Source organism: Clinocottus analis, unplaced genomic scaffold, assembly GCF_023055335.1.
Source record: "Clinocottus analis isolate CAN_PGR_092001 unplaced genomic scaffold, fCliAna1.0.p SCAF_2, whole genome shotgun sequence".
In the NCBI taxonomy this organism is placed as follows: Eukaryota; Metazoa; Chordata; class Actinopteri; order Perciformes; family Cottidae; genus Clinocottus; species Clinocottus analis.
This window is the reverse complement of record NW_027175931.1, coordinates 5124123-5146622: the sequence shown is the minus strand read 5'-3', so window position 1 is coordinate 5146622 and position 22500 is coordinate 5124123. Positions and strand designations below refer to the sequence as shown.

Here is a 22500-nt window from a genome sequence, read left to right as displayed (position 1 = left end):
CTGTAGTTTAAAGAGTCACCTACGATGCGTTTGTTCCAGATTTATGGTGAATCCTACTCGCTGATTGGGCAACGACTTTACAATAGTCGTATTTCTCCCAGGGCTCTGTCACACATAAAGCTGTAACAGCTAACACGAGGCCGTCGCTCTGGTCTTCATGCAGAAAAACAAAAAACAAAAAAAAACCTTCACCTCTTGTTTGACAAAGAGATGACTGTTTCAGAGCTCACCTTCTATACAAACAAAAATACATGAAAGGGTTTTTTTTTTACATGCACACACCTTCAGAGTCTCCCGGCTTGGATAAGAGATAAGTGCAGAGGATATAGCTCGCTGGCTGTTGGGACAAAAAAAGATGGCGGCTTGTTGCAGGTCACCTTGCTCTTAGCGTTTGTCAGCTCGTTTATACGTTTCAGGTGATTTGGAAGTAATTTAATTTATTCAACAAAACTATAGCTGCTAACCAGAAGGACTTTGACACATTATGAGCAAATGCATTGCAGTAATCCAGCCCATGTCCAGGGTAACTGGCTCTGGAGCATCTTGTTATGTGGAATGAAATGTTGCTGCTCCTGGCTGAGCCACTGGGGCTGAACCAGTTGTTTTTAATAAGGGAGGATCCCTCGTACTATTTATGAGGACCCCTTTGTAAAGCATGGCAGACGGTGGTAGACGGTGGCAGAGATGCATTGATGTCTTGTGTCCAGCTGATAAGCATTCAGGCCAGGCCAGTTTGACTGGATCACATGAGAGTATGTGTCATTGAGTTACAGGAGTCCTGTACTCACGCAGTGAAGCAATCGAGTACCGTACGCTTCATCACCTGCATTGTTTAAGCTGCGGCCTTAAATGTCATACTTGTACCCAAATATGGACCTTTACAGATTAAAAAAACAATTGTGACACTTCAGTGTTTCAGTTGCTTCTTATTAAATGAAATTGTGAGTCTCCATTAACCCAGCAACCACAGTCTCTTTGATTGGCCGGCCACACAGCAACACATTGCCAGTGGATATGATTTCATTACATTGAGCTGCACACCTGTTCACATGGAGTAAGGACAATTTAGCATCGGGTGCACTGCAAGAGGAGGAGCTCCAGTAGATGCAGACGCTCCGTTTGGAGTATTTTAGAAGAAGAAAAAAAATGGTGTTGTTGTTTATCACTGTATAGTCTCATTAAGATGTGGGAAGCAAACACATTCAGGTCTCCACAGCATTAAGCATCTATGAAGCGTGAGCATCCGTCACCCAGGGGAGGCACATCCCTGTGAATGTACAGCTCGTTGACACCGATAGAAGAGAGAGACATGCTGGATGGTTAATAGGGCCTGTAACGTGACAGCATGTTGTTGTTTTTTTATTCTTTAACATGCTTTCTTCGATTTTTTTATTCATGAAATAGTTGCTGAGCACTTTTTTCCCCATCGTCGTCTCCTGCCGGCGAGGGACTCTTAAGCCAACATGTTCTCATTTCAAGTCGTCACATACTGACTCAGTCATCAGACCCCTTGGAGGTACTTTTCCATCCCACTGGGTAGCCCGGGGCACCGACAGAGCAAACACGGGGTTAACGTTGTAACCTCAAACCAAGCTGAGGTGCTGAGGTTCTGGCAAAAAAACACTTTACTAGGATATAAAAAACATCATGGCTGAACTTACAATTAGTAAAACATTAAATATAAGTATGGAAAACACGTCACAAACCTCACTAATGCGACACAATAACGCAACAATATCCTTGTCTCTTTGTTCAAAGTCATGTGAGGGGTTTTTGGTCTATATACGACGTCATAATAATAATAATTAATCCCTTATTTGTCCCACAGTAGAGACATTTATTCTCAGCATTTGAACCCTTCCATAGTCATTCCATAAAGGCAGCCTCGTGAAGCAACTCAGTGTCTTGCTCAACGACACGTTGACATGCACACTATGCGGGGACCAGGGATCGAACCGGCTACCTCGTGGTTTCAGGACGACTACTCTACCCATCAGCCGCCCTCTTCACATTCCTGCTTAGTACTTGAAAAGCAGGTGTGCCTCGTGCCGACGCTAAAGGGTGCCTCCTTCATCGGTGTCGGACGCCGACGGGTGCGACAAAGCGTCGGTGTTTGACACCCTGGTAATCAGAAAATGCACCGGGCGGAGTTTTGTGTCACCGTGCGGCCGTATGGGGTCGCAATCTACTTTCACTCCGACTCGGTATGCGATGACTGTCAAGAAGGAGGCTTCTCCAAGGGACAAGCGCGGGGACTCGGCGAAGCATGTCAGGAATTCCAATCAAGACCATTTGACCTTTGGCTCCTCCAGCGTTGGCCGTTGGCGCTGCCTTGCTCCGCAGCCCCGCCCCGCCCCCCGCTCGTAGGCCTCACATCCTTGTCATCCTCCTGTCCTCTGCGGTGAGGTGAAGCAGAGGATTAATGAAGCACGTGCGCGAGGATCAATTAGCGGAGTCGTTGGTTATAGCGTTATTGTAAAATGATATCTTTGATGCTGAGCACCCGCTATTATCCTCATCTCCACATACGTCCCTCTCGCTGTAATTGGTTATTTTATTCACCATTATTGCCCTTAAGAGAAGGGTCCTAGACTCTGGGATCTGAGGGGATGAATTCACATCAAGAGCCGGACACAAACGCCTGATAAGAAGACGAAACAGGGTGTTGGGGAGCATGCCCAGCCCACCCAACCTCACACATCCCATGTCTCCCCCTCTGTCTCTTTCCATCACATAGATCTCACTCACCAGGCCAGCGTGGTTGAAGAGGGTGTTATTTGGCTCCGGTAGGTGTTGGGTTTTAATCCCATCCAGGCGCCACTCAGCGCGACAACGTGACATCTCAGCTATTAAGAATACAATTATCATTATTGGAGCATCGAGGCAGATCTGAAACGTGCGACAACAAAATAGCTATTCTTGTCTCGAACAACTTGACTTTTTTTTTTTTTGTGGGTGTGCGAAATTTACTGTAAGGAGACTAAATGCGGGATAGCAAGAGAGAGAGAGAGAGACGGAGAGGTAGAGGGAGATGGACATATCATTAGGGAAATTGTTTCTCCAGTGTGAGTCGTCTCGGTGCAGTAGTGTCACTCCGGAGAAGGTCATCCATGAGAAGGACACAACTGGATACACTCAGCTCACTATCGGGCATAATAGGAAAATGGCAGGGAGTGATGGTATGAAGGTTGTGTGTGTGTGTACGTGTATGTGTGTGCGTGAGTGTGTGTCTACTGGGCCGAGAGCCAAACTAGCTGGGGACGTTTTTAGTCATTTGACCCGCATGACCTCAAAGTGTCATAAGTGAGCAGAGATAGGGATGAAGCCATGTTATTTCATGGGCCAATCTTAGCCCGGGACATAATCACGACAGGCCCGGTAACCCTGACTCTTTGCTTTCACTCAAGGGGAGGAGTGACGGAGGCTATAGGGACTCAAGGAAAGAGAAAGTTATCATGCTTCCACGGCCGAGGAGCAGAGACAGCCGATAAGACGGAGCGACTGCGTGAGTGTAGATATCAATCAGAGGCACAGATTTCATTGTAAATGTAGTTGCTGATTCAATACTCTGCTCTGCCGCAACCTTTGTCTTTCTTTTTTTCCTATTTTCTTTTTTTTCTCTCCACCTTTGGTTCTTTTTTTTGGCCTATTTTCCTCTGTCTCTCCCTTGTCGGCGCTGTATTTGATGAACCGACAGAAAACTGCAAGCTACGACCTCAAAATCTAAGGACGAGTGAGCACTAATAGTGAAATTTGTAATTTGTAAACGTATAGGGATCCTGCTGAGTTTGCAACATGTGTCCTTTTTAACCCTGCCATGCTCAAAGGCAGGGTGACAACCTAAAAGGGGAAGATTGAAAACATAAGCACTATTGTCAGACCAGAGCCTGGTCTATAGAAGGGTTATTGAAATGCACTTTATATACATATGAGTACAGCTGAGTTTTGTTATTCCTAAAAAATGCAAGTTTTGCAGACATGAGGCAGAAGTCTCAGGATTCTGGATCGGCAAAACAAGCACGTCAGTGCAAATTTCAAGCAGGAAACGCGGTTCATCCACAGATGGGAAAGACCAAATTGATTGCTTCCATCTAACGGGAGTTTAAAAAAAGTAATTCACAGACTAAAACTGTTTACAATTAATTCATTAATCTGTTTGCAGGGGCTTTATTGGACCGGTGATTAGTATTGATAAAAAAAAAACAACCCACCCTCGCTTTGCTCGGATACAAACCAATTCAGCTGACAACACAAGTTTCTAAAGTTCCCCCCGAAATGTGGAAAATTGAATCATGAAGCAAGTGCTTTTCAGTACAACACGGGCCCGGGGGGAAAAATTATAGAGCTTCCACAAGTTAGAAAGAAAAGAGACACACTTTACTGTGTCTCCCTGCAGATTATTGTTTACAGCGTCAGCAAATAAGGAAAATATATATCCTGTAGATATCCTTGAGGAAGCAGGTTCCCTGGCTTACTCGTACCTCTTGACTTGAAGCACAACAGATGAGTGCTCTTGTTATCAGGACACAAACGCAATTCATCCAAAGCTTCCTGTCACTCTCCCGGTAACAAGATAAATGCTTGTTACCCTCTTAAAGCGCTGAGATAAAACACCAAGGCATGGTATCCATGTTCGAAACACCTCTCGTTTGGGCTTGTTGAGTCGGCTGCGGCTAACAGACGCCGCAATCGGCAGCCTCGCCGGAAACACACACAGGTCTGGAGTTCACAACTCTCCGGGGAGCCATGTTTAATTCATGAGAGAACCTAAAAATGAGTCAGAAAGCGGGACCTTGGATCCTTTTAATGTATTCAGCGAGCTTTTTCAGAAGCTCTCTGTCTGTGCATGTGTGTGTAGGTGTGTGTGTGTGTGTGTGTGTGCGTGTCCCGTGCATCTGCCGTCCGTCCGTCTTTTCCCTGCTCAGATGCCTGTCACGTCCCTCTGCCCTTTGCTTTGGACCATCAATGTCAACAGCGCGCTCCTGTGTGGATCTGATTTGTGACGCGGTCCTCTCACGTCGCCAGCGCTCGCCTTTGCATTCTCCCCTCGCTCGTCAGCGATCAAATAGAGTAACATCAAAGACAGATGACAGAGAAATGTCAGATGTTGTTAAGGTCAGGAACCGGCGGCAAACGTAATTCACCCGTGTTCTTTTGCTCGGCTGGTCACAAGGCACCGTGTAGCCCTTGTTCTTTCGCTAAATTAAAAGTAGTCGATTTCTAAACGACACCCGGGGGCTGTATGAGTTGATTGCCTCTTATGGGGCTCCAAAGGTGTTGTAAGATTACTGCTAAAATTAGGGCTTTATCTGAGGTCCGCCCCACACACTCACACACACACACGCACACACACACACACACATACCCCTCCTCTTTATAACTACAGCAGTGGCTGTTATTAAATCCCACATCAGTCGGCAGACGTTCAAAGTGTTCCTTTCCTACTTCTCCTGTCACTTTGGACCTCACACAACAGATGTTTAAAAATACCTGTTTCGGGAGCAGAGAAATACTCTTTAAAATCACATCACACGTCAGCACGTCACCTAGTCGCTCCAGTGGAGCTAAAAACAGCCACAAAGATAATGTGTACACTCATTTTATATTAGATTGAATGTAAGGTACAAGGGGAGGCTGGGTTCTCTGACAGAAAGTATTTATTTGTCTGTCTCCAGCTGATTAGGAAAGTAATGACTCGCCTCTGATCTGAAGTTGGTCGTGGCCGCGGTGGAGCGGCGGGAGAGCAGTGCGTCTTTATATCGGGAGTTGTCTATCCGTGTGTGTGTGTGTGTGTGTGTGTGTCTCCATTTGGGCATATTTAGTTGAAGAAACTGGCGATGCTGGCGACGACGAGCTTTTCTCTTTGGGAAAATGACACTGTTAGAAACACTGCAGCTGAGCCTGCTTCATTGTACAGGCAAATGAGCCGACAGTGGACACTGGGTCGTCTCCCATGTGACGTTAACAGATAATCCCTTCCTTAGGTCTTCCAGCAATGAAATTGCCTTTTTGTTTATTCATTTCAATGTGGATGTATTTTTTACAGGGAAAGCTGCAACTGCATTGACAACCTGATTGCACAGAAATATATATTTATACATTACATGGTGTGCATAATGTTTAATAGACAGTGTTGGTGCTGGTAGTGCACTGATGTCATGCTTATTTCAGACCCCGATGGTCATTCATAGTTGTGCATATGCTGTATTCATTAATACACCAGCCCTGTCTCCCAAAACCTGTATGTAATTAAAGGTTATAAATTATATATTGTTTTGCTTCCTGGAAGTGCTACTTTTTTGTACCGTGTGCAAGTTATCACATCCTCAGTCCCATTTATGTTTAGCTTTAGGCAACCGCAAGCACACATCCTGACTTGCTGTGAATACAAGTGTTTTTTCTTATGGTTAAAAATAACCATGAAAAAAATACAAGCAGGTATTGTTTTGCAACTGTTCTCAGTGTTGGGAAAACAAGATAAGTACATTGTCAAGCCAACAGTCTCTACAGTCATACTAATGGTCCTTTGAGGCCGTTAAGCACCGCTCTACTTTGAGCTGACATACTCACAATGGCAATGCTAGCATGTTGATATTTAGCATGTTCAACATCTGGTTTATTAACAATTAGCCCTAAGCTGAAGCCGATGGCGATGTCATTGTTTTTGAGGGTCATACCCAAACTAAGCAAGAAATCTTGACCTGACGATGACACGAGATGAAACTATGGGATCAAAGATTTACAAATAACCATCTTGGGAGCAATGGGGTATAAAATGCCTGGTGTATAGAAGGCATGCTCTATCAGATTTGTTATTTTATTGATTGCCGTTTGTTCTGCCAATCATGTGCAGCTCTGGTGAAGCCACAACGTGCAGTTTTAATTATTGTCTTATTAGGAGAGTGTTACTCGGAGGCAGGGAAAAGTATGCTTTGATATATTGGCTTTCGAACCCAAGTTGTCTGTGCGGTTTCTAATCGGCAACCTGTTTAAGTCGAGTTTCAATGGTAGTAGAATAGTACAAGTTGGATTGATCTGCCAATGGTTCCTTATGTTGAATGAAAGTAAAATACACTTTGTGAATATGGATCATAATCTGTAGGTAATGTCTTTGAAACTACTCAATACAGACCTCTATATTACGAGTGTAAGAGAGCTGTGCTGTAGCCACAGTAACAATCTTCAGATTTAATTGTTTTACAGATGATTATCATTCATGAATTCATGCTTTTTTGCATTGTGGGGATTTTCATTAATTAAAAAATAATAATTACTGAGCGTAGGCTTGTGAATTCTTCGGAGCTTCCACCCACCCTGTACAGTATACACCAGTATGGCAATCCTTCGCATCGGCTATTAAAACAACATATACATCCAATAAAAATCGTATTCTATTGAATATTTGACATTTGGCATTAATGCTTATAGTTCAAACTGCCCTCATGGATTTCTTCTGTGAATTTTTAATCACACCGGCTGGCAAATATTGATATATTGACAAATTGAAGCAATTTAAATGACAGGTAGATAATTATAAGCCTGAGGGAGTTGCACTATACATCAACACAATATTGTTATTGAGACGTAATGCATGCACTTTTCAAAGCGGATGTGTAATTCAGATCGTTGACGGTTGAAATGACCTAAGGCTCGTACACATGCCTGCTCTGAAGACAATGCAGTTGTACTCTTTACTCTCGGTTGTGCTGGTTTATTCTAATGTTGGTCAATTCACTGAAGTTCAATGTGCTGCTGGAGCAGAGAGGCTCAATTCAATTGACCACCGTACTACCTTGTCTCTTACAGGTGTTGAGCTTCAGCTGAGGATGGCAGGAGATTCTCGAATCCTCATGGACCACAACATGGAGATAGGAGTCACACCTGCTCAGGTAAAGATTCACATCTCACTGCTGGACAAACACTTTACTGATAACTGCGATTTCACCAGAGCCTGGAGACAGAACGTGAGGCACGAGACAGACGATGTGAGAGAGAGAGAGGCGTCATGGTGTTGGGTGGTGCAGAGAGCGAGCAGAGGACAAAAAGGGGATGGAGAAGACCTAGAGAGAGACGGGAGTGATTACATCGAGGACAGAACAATGAATGTTTGTGAGAAAGGAAACCGGACTGATTGCTTCCCAGAATAGTGGGAATGAAGAGGATAAAAAAGCAGTTTGATTTACTGTATATTGTATACTTTATAGATGAAATAAACCGTGCAGATTACGGATCAAGTTCCATGAAGAGTAACATAACCTGTTTCTTTAGTTCATGTTCATGTATAGCTCAGTTGGCTTGGGAGAGGAGATTGGAAAATAAGGAAGAGACTCCCACTTTACTCCCAATAAGGGATGGTGGAGTTGCACTGGTTATCTGTCATGATTCCCCGGCTGATTGGAACCTGTGCTGTCTAACCAAGCGCAGCGAAAAAAGACTCAAAGAAAGAAAACACCCACCATTTACCCCTGCCACAAAAAGAGGACTAATGAATTTGTTTATCGACCATCACCCTCACAAACCGTATTGACTACGAAGGCCAAAGATTAGGTGGCATTCCCAGTGACAGCTTCATCCATCACTAAATTAGACCAACCCCAACCGAGTGGAAATTAATGGGCCTGTTTTAGCTGTCTGTCATTTAAAATGAGAGAATTAGTAATTAGCAACTACTTTAAAAGACAACAACTGTATACATTAACGCTCTCAGTAAAAAAGTGGCACTCTAAGAAATGGTGGACGGACTGTGTTTTATAAAAAAGGGATCCCATTGACATTTAGTGAATGCCTTGTCATCAAGCTACTAATTGTCATGCCGGTCTATGAGCATTGTCTTTCAATTCTTCTTTGTCAAAATGTTCCTTAAACAGGGATCACTTCAAATCGATATCTTAAAACTCAATACTGCACTTGCAAGCCTAGTGCCTTGGATGTCCTTTCCGAAGCTGAACTGGGATAGTGACCGTCTCCGTGATCGAGCAGAAGAGCAGTCACTGTAACCACAATAGGACATAGCTTGTCTGGTGATGTGAGCACGACTCTGGAGAGAGCTGGATCCCAGGTGTCAGAGATTCAGAGGGCATGGGAGCAGTTTTCTTGCCTCGACACAATGCATTTCAATTATCAACTCAGATTGGAAAGTGTCAATGTGATGCCAAATGTCCTTGGTGTGTTTGAAAGGTGTCCTGAAACTGTGTCCTCCTGCATGTGTGTGTCATCCTGTCTGTCTGCGTGCACGTCTTCAAAAAAGAAGGACAAGCAACTTCCCCCTGCAGGACGGTATGCCAGGTTGTGTGGTAGACTTTGTTTGTCATCACCCTCAAGGTGTAAAACATAAACTATTAGAATCCTACATCTATGTGCATGAAAGCCGGTTTCTAGATAAGCACAATATGTGTGCCAAGGCATATGCCAATCTTTTTGAGGATGCCACAAGGGTCTATTGGGGGAGGATGGAGGATCTATTCCTATCCAAGCCTGCCAATGTCCCATGGGGTGCGAGGGGAGGGAACACAGGGGACAGGGAGGAAGGCAGGGCACAGCTGTGGAGCCAGATCGCCTCGCTGGAGCTGGGCCAACATAGACAAAGACCTGGGTGTCCTTGTGTTCTTGTTGTGTCCTTTCTCTCGCTTTCTCCCTCTATATGTGTGCATAGAGTGACACCCACAATGTCATTGTAGGTAGAGTGGTACAGAGCAGTGACTTTATAATGGTTGTTAATTGCATTTGCCTCCATGATTGAAGCACGGAGCAGTGTGCTTTTGCAAAGGCTGAAAGAAAATCTCATTAAAAAGTTGAACACCTACATCCTCCGGTACAAACTCAATATAAGAAACTCAATAAAGCTTTTGAGAAAACATTAATGAAAAGAAATCTGAAGAAATTGCTGTACAGTAAAGTACACCCATGTGGAGAAAAACTTCAATTGTGACTTCTCTTTGTCTTGCTTTGCTTTCTTTCACTCTACTCCTTTCAATTGTCTCTCTGTCTTTATCTTTCCTCTAGGTGAAGAAGCTCCCTAAACACTTGCGGGAGGCTCAGATCTCGACTGAGCGAACTCACCTGATTTCTGACCCGCCGAAGAAGCCACGTCAACGATACGTGCAGAAGGACGGGAAGTGCAACGTTCATCATGGAAACGTGCAAGAGACCTACCGATACCTCAGTGACTTGTTCACTACGCTGGTGGACCTACGCTGGCGTCTTAGTCTCTTCATTTTCACCTTGGTCTATATAGTCAACTGGCTTTTCTTTGGCTTTCTGTGGTGGCTGATAGCGCTCATCCGGGGGGATCTGGTGCATGCTGATGAGGAGGGCTGGACCCCTTGTGTGGAGAACCTCAACAGTTTTGTCTCGGCCTTCCTCTTCTCCATTGAAACAGAGACCACCATTGGGTACGGTTATCGTGTAATCACAGAAAAATGCCCCGAGGGTATCATCCTGCTTCTGGTGCAGGCCATCTTGGGTTCCATTGTTAACGCCATGATGGTGGGCTGCATGTTTGTCAAGATCTCACAGCCAAAGAACCGCGCCGAGACCCTCATGTTCTCGCACAACGCTGTCATATCGGTGCGAGACAACAAGATGTGCCTGATGTTTCGGGTGGGAGATCTGAGGAACTCTCACATCGTGGAGGCTTCGATCCGAGCGAAGCTGATCCGCTCGCAGCAGACCAAGGAGGGGGAGTTCATCCCGCTCAACCAGACTGACATCAACATCGGCTTCGACACGGGAGACGACCGGCTTTTCCTGGTTTCGCCCCTGATCATCTCCCACGAGATCAACGAGAGGAGCCCATTCTGGGAGATGACACTGACGCAAATGGAGAAGGAGGAGTTCGAGATTGTCGTTATCCTTGAGGGCATGGTCGAAGCCACAGGTATGAAGCAGTGGGGGGGATGATAATGGGAAGGGGGAAAGGTGGAATAGGAGGACACATGGATTATTGGTGGCTTGATAGTGAGAGGCAGAGATGTATGAAATGTTGAATGTATGAATTGCACGAAGTGGGAGGGATAGGAAGATGGATAAATGGATGGAAAGAGAGAAGAGGTTCATGTGGAAAGATAAATTGCTTTACAGAGAGGAGAGACAGTAGCAGGTCGCTGTAAGTGCTGCAGGTTGCAAAAAACAAAATGGCAATGGATGGAAAGACAGAGAGACGAGCTCAACAGATAATAAACTATCAAAGTGTGACATAAATAATATAAATGAATCTCACATGAAGTTAGTAAGTTGTAATGGAGAGCTTATTGTTTCTTAACAGCTGACCAATGTTTGGAGGAAGTTTGCAATAGTTTACTTCATTACACATCGTCATCACCATACAAGTTCTACTTTTTTTGTACTATTTGTCGCTTCAGCGTGACTGAAAGCTGATAACACCACAACTGCCTTGTATATGTGTCTCTGTACTCACTGCAGCCCGTATTTCCACTAATGCTACTTCAAGGTTATGTGTTTGATATTGTGTATTTCTAAATGAGCGGCTGCACCCACACTGCTGGTCTGTGTTTTGGGTAAAGGCCAAGCAGCCCTGAAAAGTGCTCCAGGCTGGTTACATTAAGGAGGCAGACATGACCCGGTGTCTCTGGAAAGTTCCACAAAGCTCCTTTTTTCCCAGAATGAGAGACGTGTTCAAGGCCGCGAGAGAAACTGTTAGCATCTTCAACAATGATGTTTTTACAAAGAAACAAAGCACAATATTCAACGCTTGCTGTTAAAATGCTGTCCTAATCTGTTTCTGTGTCGTATTAGCTTAATCAAGTATTGTATATATGCCTAAGTTGAATTGTTATCGGCTTTTTTCCAAAGACTAATTACAATCGACTCATTTAAAATACAATGCATTATGCATGTCACTAATTTACTTTATTTATTATTGCCGTCCCTCGCATCAGTAAAGGAGACACACTAGTTGATTATGAGCATTTTGTCTTGTGTACGCAAATGTCTTTTTAAAAGCGTCCAGCGTACAAACCGTCGAGCTCCCTAATGCGATCAGGCATGGCTTCATGCATGCGTCGGAACATTTCTGCTCTATTTCTTTTTTTTTCTTTCTTCCTCCAAAGCACCAGTCGTCATCATGCTTCCTGCTCACGCTGCTGGATACTTGACTCAGGCATTAAATCACCTTTCGCTTCACCGGCAGAGTCCATGGCATCATGCGAGGGCTATGTCATCGCCGTCCTTGACCGCTAGGCAACAATCTGACCATCTAGTAGCCCCCCTACCTTACCCCCTCCTAACCTATTCTTTCCCCTGGTAGCCTTAATGAGACTTGTTAAACAGGTCACGGAGCGTAAGCAGAGATACTGTAATGTAGCACAGCATTTCTTAACCCTTTTCATGGTTTTTGCCATCATAACATAAGTGTTCGAATTTTGTCTTCAACTTTAATAAGTTCATACATAATAGAGTTCACTTGACGCAGATGGTGAAGTCAGGATGGCATTAACAAAAAAGACAAGACCCTTAACCAGTGTGGTTTCATTAAAGCCTCTAATAAGAGTTTTTCGTGTATAATAATCGTGTCTTTTTAATTATGGTATTAAGGTCCTCAGATTACAAACATTCAAATGCATGCCTGAGTTAGCTCCCCCAGATCTTACTTCATAAGTGATGGATATGCTGTCAGTGTATAAAAATTAAAATCTTAAATCTCCGGGAGTAACACTTGGGGAGAGATCCAATACAAAGATAATTAACTATTTATTTTTTTAAGTCGAAAAATAAATACTTATCGCTCATATGACGCAACTAAGTGTCTCATAAACTCAATGAAATGGAGAAAGATTCAAATCTGCATCTGATGATGTCGAGGAATTGCTTCATATACCCTGGAGGAAAAACACACTATTAAAAAAAAAAAAAATCACGATGTGGATGCTGTCACCGAGTTTGGAAGTGACAGCTGAGTGGGTGGTGAATTGGCATGATTTTCTCTTTAATGGCCGGCCATCGCTTGTTTTCTCCGTCGAGACACATCTGTGGTTTTAAGCATAATTGTGAGTCAGGCTCTGGAAATCACTAACAGCATTTGTTTCCCGGGCACACCCACAGCATTTTGGACAAAATAACAAAAAGGATGACTTGCTAGAGAACATTCTGCCACGCTGCTTGATAGCACAGTTTAACTGCTCTCATGAAAAGGCAAAAATAGAGACAACAATATATTTAATGAATGCAGAGGAGATACAGAAACACTATAAAATCATGCAATCAGATGTCATATTCACATATATATATATAAATATATATATGTATATATATATATATATATATATATATATATATATATATATATATATATATATATATATATATATATATATACATATATCATGAACTAGTTTATTTTTCCGAATATCAAAAGCAACCAGCCTCGTATAGCAGACCTCTGAAGCGCTGTGTCAGCATTAAAGAAAGGTCTGGCTTCACACATTATCATTAAGCCAAATTCAAAGTCTTTCGCTTTTTTGTATTTCTTTAAACCAATCACAATCGTCAATGCACAGGATGCAGCGAAGGTGACACGAAGAGAGAGGAAAGGGAGGAGGAAGGTGCATGAAATACGCAACTAATAGAGTGCTGCCAATGGGGTTTTGGAAAATTGCAGGAGCTCTGTGGCAAACAAATGTTTAGTTTTGTTCGGCAAAAGAGAAGTGACAATAATCTCGCATGAGTTCAAAATGCGAAAGGTGGAACTTATCAGCTTGATGATGTTTTCTTGTGTTAATTAGCCATTTGTTGAGCGTAATTTTGACCAGTAAAAGCTTCAATATTCACAATATGCTCACGTATTTTATGTTTCTGGATGTTTGTTTTTTTTGTTTTCTTAAGTTTTTGTATGTTTTCAGGCTTAAAAGCACACACCTGTGAAACAAAAACACTGACTTTGAACAGAAGTGGAAACATTATAAGTGTAAGCCGCTCCCTCAAAATTAAAACCATGAACGTAACCAATGAACACGGCTATTGTTAGCACTCTGTCACGCTAGCAGTTTGCATCAGGCAAGCAATGAGTGCTCAGGCAGAACACACGCAGGCAGTTGGTCCAATCCTAACGTTTGGCAGAGAATTTATTTCATAAAAATTTCAAAAATAAAAAAATCCCAAATATTTTTGAAGATTACTAACCCTACTTTTAAGAGTTCACAGACATTTTTAATGTCATCTTGTTCAGGATGACCCAAAGTTATTTTACGGTAAAATCTATTTTTTTCAGGAAATTTGCAGAAAAATTTGAATTAAATTAGAATTATTTGGCAAGTTCCATTTATTTATAGTGTAAAAAAATACATCCTTAATATGTTTGGTTAAATAGTTAATGATTTCCGTGGGTTCAAAGTTAACAACTATTGTGATTTTGAAGTACAGTTTTGGAGAACATTACATGAACAGTTGCCAGGATGACCCTGACTTTGACAATGTAAAAGAAAAAAAAGTAATAAAATAATTCTAGTGGTGAAAAATTAAATAAAAATCTTACCGGGATCATAATTAGACTTCTTTTGGTGCATTCGGCTGTGGCAGAAGTGCAGAAAACCAATGAGAAATACAACAAACGGTGCCCTAAAAAACTATCTGGGTGCAGGGAAAAAAGTGTTAATGTGTAAAATTTTACTCAGATTTAATTTAATCTAAATAACAAAACAGCAAATAATGAAAAGCTTCAATGTATTTATTAACAAGTGCAGTTTAGTGCCCAGTGGCTGTGAAAAGGCTATCATAATAAAAGTTGTAATATCAGCAACCATCCTTTGTTTAAACATTTTAAGTGGAAAAGCATTTATTAGATGGAAAATCAGCAGCAACTAAGCTGTGTTCTGTGTTATTTCAGCTGTCTTCAAATAGCCGCGATGGAACCAAGATGTTTCTGCCCCCCGCCAAGTCATTTCCCAGATGTAATCTTTGTTGTAGACTTATTGTATAAAGTTAGTTAACTTACTTTTTTATACACAGGATCATGTGGCAGTTGTGTGTCCTGCTGTGCCGGAGGCCGGGTCATGTGCGTTGGTGTTGCCGTCAACAAACCTTGTTTTCATTATTGAAGCGTCTCTGAAGATCCATTGCTGCTTTGTCTCCTCTATACTTGCAAATTATGTATATATTAAATAATACCTGGGTCATGCCAAAATGTTAATCTAAAAATATACAGATACACTCTAACTGCTGATAGTCTGTTTCCAATATATTCTTTTTAATACGAACACACTGGCATTGATGCAAAGAGATTAAAATGGTCAAAAACAATATTAAACATTTAGAGCGCCACATTTCCATGAGTTATAATCTCACAGTTCTGGACCTGCCATTTTAAGCATAGACCATACATTATATACACCAGATTTCATCTTTCGTCATTTTACAAACCATCAGCTTTTCCTAAGTAACTGAGGTTCCTAAAGTACTTTCTTATAATATTTAGTTCTTCTTTTGACGTAAGTGGTTTAGGTTAACTCAAACAATTGCATAGTTATTCGTAAAGGCTACATGTGTTGGAACATAAAATTGTGAATCACAATATGCTTGTTTTTTTCACGACAGACATGAAATATAATTAATACATAGACCATGACCTTCTCTCTGCCTGGATAAGTCACGCTAAACACAGCCGAGAATGAGCAGGGAGTGGCGATGCAGCCTCCCGCCCAGGGATGTCTACGGGTGGATGCTGGTGGGATGTATGAAGTGCTGCAGCAGCAGTTACACCTGGAATGACGTTATGACATTCAAACAATAGTGTGACTAATAACATGAACGAGGGCCATTTTTAATTTTTAGCCAGTATAACACTCCCAAAACTGACAGACCCAAATGGTGAACAACCATTATGGAGTTATTAAATACACCGCAATGTCTGTTGTGAGGAAGTCGTGTTGGTGACAGAGAGGCGACTTCATTGTTTCCTCTTCGTCACTCGCACATCGTTTGTGTATGAGCACGTGCTCCTGATCGCTCTTCTGGCTGGGCGTAGGAAATGTGTATATCCACAAAATGTTCGGGAACCACCGTGCTAAAGCTCTTTGTGTGTTTACATGCTGTGGAAATACAGTTTTTGCACTACAAAAAGCAGCTAAACTCACACCCTTCTTTGCTTAACGGGAATTGCTTTGCCGCTGTTGGGCTGGTGGAGAATCACGGTTTTTCGTTGAGTTGTATTTCCAAAGTTGAATTTTTTCATTATTTAATTTAAATGGATTCTGCTCATCTGCGATGAATAGCACAGCACCAGCGTCTACTACGCACAGCGCACCCCGCAGCACACTTTTCCCACCAACTTTTTAATACAAAAACTGGTATTTTTTCAAAATAAAAGATGCAACAGCGTAGCAGCACAGGGAAGCGAGACACATTACCATACTGACTTGGCTACTGTTGGTATTGAAAAATGGAAAGTGTGTCTTCAAATACTGATAGTCTGTAGTATTCTAACGGCTTTGTGTGTGTTTAAGTGTGTGCGTCTGTGGAGTGACACATTTTCTTTTTGTGTTTGTGAATTTGTGAATGATCTAATCCCTCAGGAAGTGACTACTATCTAAAATTCACACAATACCAATGCAATAGTCCCAGTTATCCTGTTTATATTACATACAGAAGTAGGAAGTCAAAAGCACCTGAACTCTTGACTTCTGACAAAATCTTATTAATGAAATGTAATAATAATATGACAAGACACTAATAGATCTTCACATCAGAACGTTATGTGTTTGGACTCCCAGGTATTAGCTAAACTAAGAATTTAAAACCAACACATCAAACAATATTCCATCACCCTTAACAAACACTGTAGAAAATCCTTCTGACTGAAAGACATTTTATTGTCTTTGATGATCCAGTCACAGAAATAACAAACATTTCACAAGTTAAATGTGGAAACTAGGCCACTCATATCCAGAGGGAATGCTGATGAAAAGGTGCAAACGCCTCGCCTTCCACCGTGTCATTAGACAACATATCAATTTGGCATCTGCATCTATTTTAGAGCACATGCTTGATGTTTTTGGTTATGCATTTACAGATAGATATACCAATATGTAACTCAACAGCTGGGTGAGCAAAGCATATGGGGAGACAGTTGTTTCCTTAAAGTGAATACTCCACCCAAAATCTCTCCTTCTCAAGGCTTAAAAGGTGACTGACGAAATGTTTATTAGATATGAGTCCAATGAGTTGAACAGGAGAATTTGAACATAACAATGTTTCCTTCATGAGCTGAATATTTCAAAGTTTAAATTAAATTTAGAAATTAATCAGAAAAAAAAAAAAATGTAACACTATAAAATGTAAAAATAGTTTGCAATTTGCACATTATAAGTTGTTCCTAATATTAATTAATCTACTGTTTTACTGCAAGTTTGTCATTATGGAAGAATTGTAAGCAGAATGAGAAAAGAAATAAAGAATAATTCAATATATGATACTGAAATTTGGTAATGGTACATGTGCGACCACTAAATACTATTCATACTTTACAGTAACACTGGGCTGTTACGTCTGTGATTTTATTGTGTTTTGTAATTCCTATGTAGTGTTTCTTTCTTAATGTTTGTTTAGCGATACGCTATTAGCTGCATGGCTAACTTTCTGCGGCTCAGCTGTTCTTGCTGCATGTTTTTCCTTGTAGTAAAATGTTATTAATAAAAATAAAAATGACTGGGTCCTGTGAAGGTGAATCCCTTTCAGTTTACCAGATAGTCGGCATGCTGCCTCACTACAAAGGCTTGCTAATGCTTAATGGCACACGGCCATCATCAATGTTGCAAGTTGCACCTGTGACACCTACAAACCAAATACAGTTTCCCAAAATAGAAACGTCCAATGTGTGGGTTTTTATATCTGACACTACCAACACAGTTAAACTGTTAAAGTGAAGGGAAAAAAAGGAGATAGTGCCCTTAGCATTGACATTACGTCTTTTAACACTTTCAATTACTGGAATACAAATGTGAAGACTTGTTTTTACTGACTTGAATGACACCTCAGAAAATGATATTAACACCTTTTTTTACCGTGTGAGAATTTGATATGTAATTTATGAACCAAACAGCAGTTCTACTATTAGATATTGTTGCATTTCACACATTATGGCATTCGCAGACATGATGGAAACACTGGGCAGGTGTTGGCTCTTTCACAGTTTTTACAGTTCTTGTATAACAAGGAATAATTTGCAGACTTTCTCTCTCTCTCTTTTCCTCCCTACACCACTCTCCATCTGTGTGTGTTTGTTTGTTGACCTGATTGTGTGCATGTGGATGCATACCCCTATTCATATCTGTGACAGGGATGACATGCCAGGCACGGAGTTCCTACCTGGACACAGAGGTGCTTTGGGGCTACCGCTTCACACCGGTCCTCTCCCTGGAGAAGGGCTTCTACGAGGTCGACTACAACAACTTCCACGATATCTACGAGACCAACACACCCACCTGCAGCGCCAAGGAGTTCGCTGCTAAGCTTCGGGACGGGCCGCTATTGCCTCAGCTTTCGCTCCTTAGCCCCGACCCCAAAACGCACAGTACTTTTGATGCCCTAAACCGCCTGTCCGAACGGGACCCGCTCAGCCCAGATGTGGACAAGGAGGAGAGAGATTCAAGGGCTGACAGAGGAGAGACCAACGGCTCGGCTGCTGCTTTGGAGGATCCGCCCCTCGCTGATGGACTGCCTGGCTGACGTGATTGACGGCCACATCAGCTAAAAAAAAAAAAAAAACCCAGGAGAGACTGGACATGGGGACAGGACAATATAACGCTTAATTTAGTCAACGGCCAGCTTGTTCCATTGCAACGCTCGGAGATACAAGACATCCGTCTCCGGCCCCCGACTCATGCAATACTCCTCGACTAGAGTGTCAATCTATAGTATAGATTGGTTTTGTAGACACGTAAGTACGCATACACTGACACACGTACAGTATCTATATCTACACTAAAAGGTTGGTGGTCGGACTGTCTTTTTATAATCGTAACGACCACTTACTGCTGTAACAGCTGTAAGTTGTATTATGTAAACTTGATCTCAAAGTGGTAGCCATGACAGAGTACGACGGGCTTATTACGGACACCCCAGTATTCTCATTTAAGCGTGTGTTGATTCAGCTTCATTTGAACAGAATCACGCTCATAACACAGCTGACGTGTCTGACAGCAGCTTATGAGCGATAATGGAATCTTGTTATTGACTTTTTTCTTTTTTTTTAATGTGGGAGATTAATATTTCCTTTTTCTGGCAGTGTTATTATTATTATTCTGTGTCAGAGACCCAATTCAGCGAGGAGGACATACCTCAGACTTCTAGTTCGTAAAGGCAAAAGAAAACAATGGACATGTGTATCAGCAACCACTATCCAAATGTATGTTATTTGTTCACACTTTTATTTATGGTTGCCCAGTCGTAAATACCCTCATCATGCGTTTGATAGTCTCTCCAACATACTGGAAGCATTGACCCAAAAGACACAAGGTCGTACCTCATTTCATACTCTTTTTCAGGGTTCTGAAATTAACAATCGGAAAGAGGCAAAAGGCCAGTAAAAAGCTGTGTATGCCAGCGACTGATTCTTTTAAAAACCTTTCCACTGGTTGAAGATCGAATCCCTCTTCCCGCTGCATCAACTAAAACATTAATAACAAGCCCTTTTCTTGGGACATAAAGCACAATTTCCCACGAGGTGACACACTGACCTGACCGCTCATCGAGCAAACCAACCCGCCGGCTGGCGCACGTCAGTCCGACTTAAAAGTGACTTTCAAATGTAGGTTCAAATATGTATATGAATGATTTATTTGAAATGTCCTTGATTTCTATACACATGAATATTTCAAGCGCTCCACAAGCAAATTGAAACGTTCATTGTATGCTGTGTTTGTTTGGTTTTTGTTTCAAATATTTAAAAGATATCCACAACCCTGATGTTTTTCAGCAATATACAAGTTGAGTCTACTGAAGATGGAAGCAGGTTTTCTGTCTAATCTCACAAGTGTAGTAGCTGGCCAGCTCATCACCTGCAATATCCGCCGTAATTATTTCCTCTGAACTTCATCTATAGTGCTCACCTTATGATTTGAGGTCTTCTTTGTCCACTTACACACAGTTCAGTTCGCTCTTTGGCACTGTTCCACACACCACCACTGGGTCTTTTGCTTCGTGGCCATTGTGACAACTGTTTTTGGAAGCCGACACTTGTCCTGTGAGGGACATCGCGTACAGTCGTTCTCAACCTTTCTTTGAAAGGACACGTGTCAGAGCTTGCATGCATGAATCAACCCCTACGCGTCCCATTGCTGAGTAAGTTTCCTACAGTAAGAAAACACAGGGTATTTTCTAGGCATGCAAATTATGAGATTTCTACAATATATTATCAGATAATGTATTAATATTCAATTATCATTTGTCGAAAGATAAATTCCAGATACTTTAAAATCTCCTACGCCCTTGTTTTATGGTATTGTTTTTTTTTTTTTAAATTTCTTTTGTTTACAGATGCTTGTCCAATCAATGTGTTTATTTTCACTGTGACATTTCAGCATCTTACTATGTATTCCATTTAAACAATACGTTTGCCATTAGCGAGAGATCATCTTTCGTTGCTGGAATGTCATCTGTTGTCTGTGTGTTCTCATGGGAATAAACATAATATGGTCGAAAGAACAACATGTTCCTGTTAGATAATGTGTGCATGCATGAGGGATTGCATGAGAGTGTGTGAGTGTGCAATTATTTTTGCACATAACTTTGCAGCCGAGGATCGGAGACTTTCATTTACCGCGTGTGACGCTGCACTGTAACAGCTGTACTGTGACAAAAAGGCAAATTTGTGGCCATGGCTCTGGGTAAAACAACTGTGTCTGACGCTCAAGCTGCAAACTGGATTAGCCGCGTATCAAATCATAAAAGGAAGACTTAAGCGACCTTTAATTATCGGCACTAAACAATCTTGTCTTGTTCTGAAGCTGGAGGCATAATCTGCTCCACGCATGCTCAAGAACAAATATAACGGATAACATCAAGAACTTTGTTGCACCCCTTTCAGTGTCTACATTTTAATGAATTAATTAAACTGATACCGCAGCAAAGTGTGGATGTATCTCGATGGCCTGCCTCAACCCACTCTGTGTTGTAAATTGTTGTCTCGGACCTGCAAAGACCATATAACCAACAGTTTCTCATGGACTGGATGATTGCGGCCGCTGGAGTCCTCCGGACCTTAACAGCATCCCTGAGTCAGCTTTATGTGTTGGAAGACTGCAATTACACACACACACACACACACACACACACGGGAAGACACATTCATAGAAAGCAGCCGGCAGACTGATTAAGAAGACCGGCCCAGTTAATAACTAGTGACAGAGAAAAGGCTGCAGAAGACGCCAGGGTAATCATATTTATTCAGCGTCTACGGAGTACAACCAGTCATAAAATGAGACATGATGTTACATTTGGTGTCCAGTGTGTCATCGAAGTTCACTGAATCACAGCAATGTGCTGTCAAAGGCTATTCTTGTCCGAGCTATTACATTTGGAGGGCTTGATCGTCAGCAAGCTGACAGTCCCTGATTCAAATCTGAATAATGTACGATGATGAATATAATGCGGTATTGAATGGTGCATTGAAATAGGTACCCAAAGCAGGTGCATGGGGATGAGCACGGGTGTGAGGTGGGTTGGAGGGAGTGGGGACATAATCAGTCATCAAAACCAAGAGCGCACATAAACACACAACTAAAAACTAAATTATCCATGAATGCCAAGTTCGACATGCCCTTCTTTTAGATAAAGACATGATGAAAGGAGATAAAGAAAAAAAAAGAGAGTAACTGAGTAACTAGCTATTATTCCTTCTCTTTTCATGGCAAGCTAATATTTTTCCCATCTCCTTTAAATAATGCATGCTTGAGACAAAGAAAGGAAGCACATAGGCCATTAACAACTGTGTAGTCAGAATAAAACATCCTGCACAATTATAGTCACAGTGAACAAAAAAAAAAAGGAATTTTACTGTGGTGCAGCAAACTAGTGTGTGCTTTTTCCATTTTCTTGCTCTATCCTTGGACTCCCCTTATAACAACTCCCACACAGAGGGAACATAAAAAACACACAGACACATGCAACAGGGCATTTTACAGTATTATTCACATTTTTCCATGGCTAGGCTGGTGATTTTCTTTTTCCACCATCGAGAGGAACATCAAAAGATGAAAAATCAAATCCAGCTTCCAAGCCCCATTGTCCCTTCTTAAGCAACTGTGACTCCCTGCTGCAATTATATCTTATTAAGCATTCAAATATCCTCTTACATACTATAATGTAGGTCTTCATTCCCTTACAGCCTCCCACTGGTAACAGAAAGGCTTTAGGCCATTTGTTTCTTTTCTCTTTCTCAAGCTTGTAATGTACCTCTCTGTGTGCAAGGTGCATCAGCTGAAACCTCTTTTGCACATTCGTCTTCACGTGCAGCTCTCTCTTGCACCCCGTAAGACCAGGTGGGTATCCTGG

At 41.9% G+C, this 22500-nt stretch overlaps 1 protein-coding gene across 1 annotated transcript in view; it reads left to right on the top strand.

Annotated features, from left to right (window-relative positions):
* kcnj5 (potassium inwardly rectifying channel subfamily J member 5) overlaps positions 1–21827 on the top strand; it is a 24235-nt gene extending 2408 nt beyond the window's left edge. Inside the window, exons 2-4 of the mRNA XM_068584524.1 lie at positions 7807–7889; positions 10003–10876; positions 18287–21827. Of these exons, the coding sequence (XP_068440625.1) occupies positions 7827–7889; positions 10003–10876; positions 18287–18675 (1326 nt within the window). The 5' untranslated portion in view covers positions 7807–7826 and the 3' untranslated portion in view covers positions 18676–21827. The remainder of the gene's footprint in view (positions 1–7806; positions 7890–10002; positions 10877–18286) is intronic.
* The last annotated feature ends 673 nt before the right edge of the window (positions 21828–22500 follow it).